At 44.8% G+C, this 5,000-nt stretch overlaps 1 protein-coding gene across 1 annotated transcript in view; it reads right to left on the bottom strand.

Annotated features, from left to right (window-relative positions):
- The window catches only part of LOC121693116 (neuropilin-1a-like), a 40,382-nt gene that overhangs the window by 26,560 nt on the left and 8,822 nt on the right, over positions 1-5,000 (bottom strand). The window contains 2 exon segments of the mRNA XM_042072313.1: positions 1,928-2,158; positions 3,997-4,178. Of these exon segments, the coding sequence (XP_041928247.1) occupies positions 1,928-2,158; positions 3,997-4,178 (413 nt within the window).

Below are 5,000 nucleotides of genomic sequence, written 5' to 3'. Positions count from 1 at the left end.
CCATGAACAAAACATTTTTCTTACTGGGTCGGGGATCGAACCGGCAACCCTTCGGTTACAAGTCCGAAGCCCTAACCAGTGGGCCACGGCTGCCCCTAAGGTAACACACAGCTATGCAGTGTTCACGTCTACAGGTAACACACAGCTATGCAGTGTTCACGTCTACAGGTAACACGCAGCTATGCAGTGTTCACGTCTACAGGTAACACGCAGCTATGCAGTGGTCTACAGGTAACACGCAGCTATGCAGTGTTCGCGTCTACAGGTAACACGCAGCTATGCAGTGTTCACGTCTACAGGTAACACGCAGCTATGCAGTGTTCACGTCTACAGGTAACACGCAGCTATGCAGTGTTCACGTCTACAGGTAACACGCAGCTATGCAGTGTTCACGTCTACAGGTAACACGCAGCTATGCAGTGTTCACGTCTACAGGTAACACGCAGCTATCGCAGCTATGCAGTGTTCACGTCTACAGGTAACACACAGCTATGCAGTGTTCACGTCTACAGTTCACGTCTACAGGTAACACGCAGCTATGCAGTGTTCGCGTCTACAAGTAACACGCAGCTATGCAGTGTTCACGTCTACAGGGGACCTTCATCTGTCTCTCATCTCTGATGAGGTGACTTCCTGTCTCTATGGCAAGCGTCTACATATACATATCTATCTACATATTTACATATCTACATATCTATCTACATATCTACATATTTACATATCTACTATCTTACATATCTTACATATCTACATCTTACATACCTACATATCTATCTTACACATCTACATATCTATATATTTACATATCTACATATCTTGCTGAGACTCTTGTGCTCTCTTGTACCTGGCCTAGTATTCTTAGACTTTGGTTGTCCTTAAAATATTGAAAGTCTGGGTACAATTTTCTGAATATAGGAAAGAATTGATTACATAATATTTCCATTGGCAGCATTCAGTCAAGAACTGAAACTCTGTTTCTATGGCACCTTGGTGGCAGTTGGCAGGTGGCAGTTGGCAGTTGGCATTTGCGTGTGTCTGCCCTCCTCAACAGAAAGACTGTGATTGCGTAATCTGTACCAGGTCAAGGTTTTTCTCTGTCTGATCTTAGTGACGGTGGATCGGTAGTCTGCCACAGTGTACTCTCTGTCTAGGGCCAAGTAACATTGCAGCGTATTTTAATTCTTTGTTGTTTCAAAGTTCAATACAATAAGTACTTTAGTTTTTTTGCATTTATAAGTTGGTTAGGCCAAATTGTTTGAGCAAGGCTGGCAAGTTCCTGAGGCTGACTATTAGTTGTATTAGCTGGATTATCAGTTTGTCTGAGCCTCAACACTAGCTGAATTTGGGGTCTCTCTCCATCTCCATCTCTCTCTCTCTCTCTCCATCCTCCCCTCCTTACCTAGTGGGTATCCATCTCTCTCTCTCTCTCTCCCTCTCTCCATCTCTCTCTCTCTCTGTCTCTCTCCCTCTCTCCATCTCCATCTCTCTCTCTCTCTCTCCATCCTCCCCTCCTTACCTAGTGGGTATCCATCTCTCTCTCTCTCTCTCTCTCTCCCTCTCTCCATCTCCATCTCTCTCTCTCTCTCTCCATCCTCCCCTCCTTACCTAGTGGGTATCCATCTCTCTCTCTCTCTCTCCCTCTCTCCATCTCCATCTCTCTCTCTCTCCATCCTCCCCTCCTTACCTAGTGGGTATCCATCTCTCTCTCTCTCTGTCTCTCTCCCTCTCTCCATCTCCATCTCTCTCTCTCTCTCTCTCCCTCTCCCCTCCTTACCTAGTGGGTATCCATCTCTCTCTCTCTCTGTCTCTCTCCCTCTCTCCATCTCCATCTCTCTCTCTCCCTCTCTCCATCTCTCTCTCTCTCTGTCTCTCTCCCTCTCTCCATCTCCATCTCTCTCTCTCTCTCTCTCCATCCTCCCCTCCTTACCTAGTGGGTATCCATCCCATATCTCGAGCCAGTCGAAGCGGCAGGTGACGCCGGTGGGTGGGGTGGTGTCGGGCTCCAGGCTGAAGGCGTGGAACAGCAGCTGGATCTCCTCGCCCGACGGGGCCCACACCGTGTAGCTGCACGCCAGGTTGTTGGGGTACTTCTCCGGGAAGCCCGGCGAACGCAGAACTCCGTTCGGACCCGTCAGGTTGGCCGAGCAGTCCGTATGAGCTGAGAGATGGAGAGAGGGATAGAGAAAGAGAGGGGGGAGCGAGAGAGAGAGATGGAGAGAGAGAGAGAGATGGAAAGAGAGAGGGATGGAGAGAGAGATGGAGAGAGAGAGAGAGGGGGTGGAGGCAAAGTGACATTATGTTAGATTTCTGTGTCTAATGTGTGTTTAGTGTTGTGCTAAGTGTGTTTAGTGTTGTGCTAAGTGTGTTTAGTGTTGTGTGTTTAGTTTATGTGTGTGTGTGTACTTGTATTTATGTTGGATTTTTAAATTGCTATACAACCTGCACTCTTTATAGTTTGAACAATGCATCCTTTTTCTGCATAAGATGGCAGTGTTTTATTTTCTGACTTTGTGAGAACTGAAAAATGTTAATGTGAGTGTGTGTGTGTGTGTGTTTAAGTATGTTGGATTTAGTTATTGTGCACTTTTTTACATTTATATTGTATTTTATGGTACGGTGGTGTTTTTGCAAATGTTCAAATGTTCAAAATGTTCAAAACTAATGCACAGTATATATATGCAACTGCAGTATTTGCACTGTCAAAATTTTGTGTTTATATAAACTGTGGGTGAACTTAAACTGTATGGCTATGCGTGCGGTGGGGGGGGGGGCTCCATGTCCATTTTGCTTGGGGCCCCCAAATTCCTTGAAACGGCCCTGGCGATCGAGGCGCCTGTCCCATACTCAAGTTTTTTTGGTGAATGCAGTAATCTTATTTGCTAGGTGAGGTAGGTGCTTGTCTTTGCCTTGTAACTGGACATTTAACTCAAATGTATCGCTAAGATATATAAAATATATTGCTAATATAGGCCAGCTTCGTCAAGAAATGTTCATTAGTGAACGTGCTTGCAGATTCAAACATGCGCTCTTCCTCCAAGAAGAGGTGACTCGGAGCTCAAACACGCGCGACAGCACTTTACCTCGGGAAAGCCACCTTGCCTCGTTGTGAAACAGTACAGCCTTTTGGTCAGCTACCATCTCTTCGCAAAGTGCGGAGAATAGAGACGCTTTTAAGGGCCGGGTTTTGATGAAATTCACCACTCTCACAACAACGTTCAAAATCTCATGTAGGTCTGGACTAACTAAGCTGCCTTGACACAAGCGCTTCCCTGTGAATAACACAGTGCGTCCATTGCGCATCAGGTGCTACCTGGGCCCAGGCTACAATAAAAAAAAAAAATTAAAAAAATCCTGTTTTTCACGTCAGTTCGCGCCCCACCTGGCATGTCTCTGCGACCCAGTAGTGGGTCGCGACCCACAGTTTGAGAAATGCTGAGTTACATGCAGGTCTCTTTTACGGAGGAAACCCATGCTAAAATAAAACTCTGTAGTCACAAATTTGATTGTGTTGGTATGAATATATGTTGTAGTATGTGATTCCTAAAGTGTAAAAAAAAAATACTAACGTCTTAGAAATGTTGTAAAATTATTTAAATAGATTAAGAAAGCCACCGCTATGGTGATTTCTAATGGTAGATTGATTTGTTTAGATCCAGTGAAATTGCTGCCTTGGCAACGCTACATCATGGCTTCGGGACTCTATACTGGCATACTGTATTGGAATACTGGCATACTGTATTAGAATACTGGCATACTGTATTGAAGTGTTAAGAAAGGCATCCTGTATGTACTCTGATATATAGTTGAAATGATTTACCAAGCCCCAATATGGTGCCTACTGTACGTTCCACATCTCATAGTAAGTCATGTCATGTGGTGTAGAGTCTGTCTCTGGTCTCGAATTGGTCTCGTCCTGCTTTGGTTTTGGTGGTGATGTGGTCTTGACTACATCACTGTGTGTGTGTGTGTGTGTGTGTGTGGTGTGTGCGTGCTCACCCAGCTTGTTGATCTCGTAGCGTATGGAGAAGCCGGCCCCGCTTGTCTCATAGTCGCTGACAAAGCGGATGAACACTTGCTGTTGGCTCGACTGGATGGGCCCAGGGGCGATCTTCCCACAATGCTTCAGGAGAAGAGTCGCCTTGTCATCCGCTCCGTCATACACCTCAATGTAGTCATACCTGAGACACACACACACACACACACACACACACACACACACACACACACACACACAGACACAAACTCACACACACACACACACCATACAATCAAACACACATACAGATACATACAGTACATACACACACAAACAAACAATATTATCACACTGCTTTGTCATTTCAAGTTCTATACTCCAACAGTGGAATTGCCCCTGAAAACACAAACAGTTACATTATACACACATATACACACAAACATACAAACACAAACAGTTACATTATACACACATAAACACACATACAAACACAAACAGTTACATTATACACACAAACACTCAAACATGCAAACACAAACAGTTACATTACGGGTCACTCTCACTCTCCCTTGCTAAAGCGCAAAATGGTTTGGTCCACCTGCACAACGATTCATAAGGTATCTCATTTTGTTTACGTAGTTGAGCATCGCTAGTAGTGGACCGCTAATTGTTGTGCTGCTGGTGCAATGACTTTCTCCAAGAAAACCAAGTCGGATTACAGTACCAAAAAACAAAGGCCAAAACAGGAAAAAGAGAGAGATCAAAATGAGGGGAAACAGCTGCTAATAAACGTCTTTCCAAAGAAAGGTGAGCACAAACGTTAAAACACGAAATCCCATCTTGTTAAACTGCTTGAATATTTTCGCAATCGAACTGAGACAACCCATTGAAAGAGCGGAAAATACACTTTCCTAGGTCACACAGGTAGCCTAATCTGAGGTAGGCTATCTTGTGATCCACCTCCATCTCCATCTCTTTCAGAAAGGCTTGGCGCCAGCTTGATTCATGCCTTATGGTAGGCTAC

This window comes from Alosa sapidissima, chromosome 19 (assembly GCF_018492685.1).
Source record: "Alosa sapidissima isolate fAloSap1 chromosome 19, fAloSap1.pri, whole genome shotgun sequence".
NCBI classification, from domain to species: domain Eukaryota; kingdom Metazoa; phylum Chordata; class Actinopteri; order Clupeiformes; family Clupeidae; genus Alosa; species Alosa sapidissima.
The sequence above is the reverse complement of the archived record's forward strand: the minus strand, read 5'-3'. Positions and strand labels throughout refer to the sequence as shown.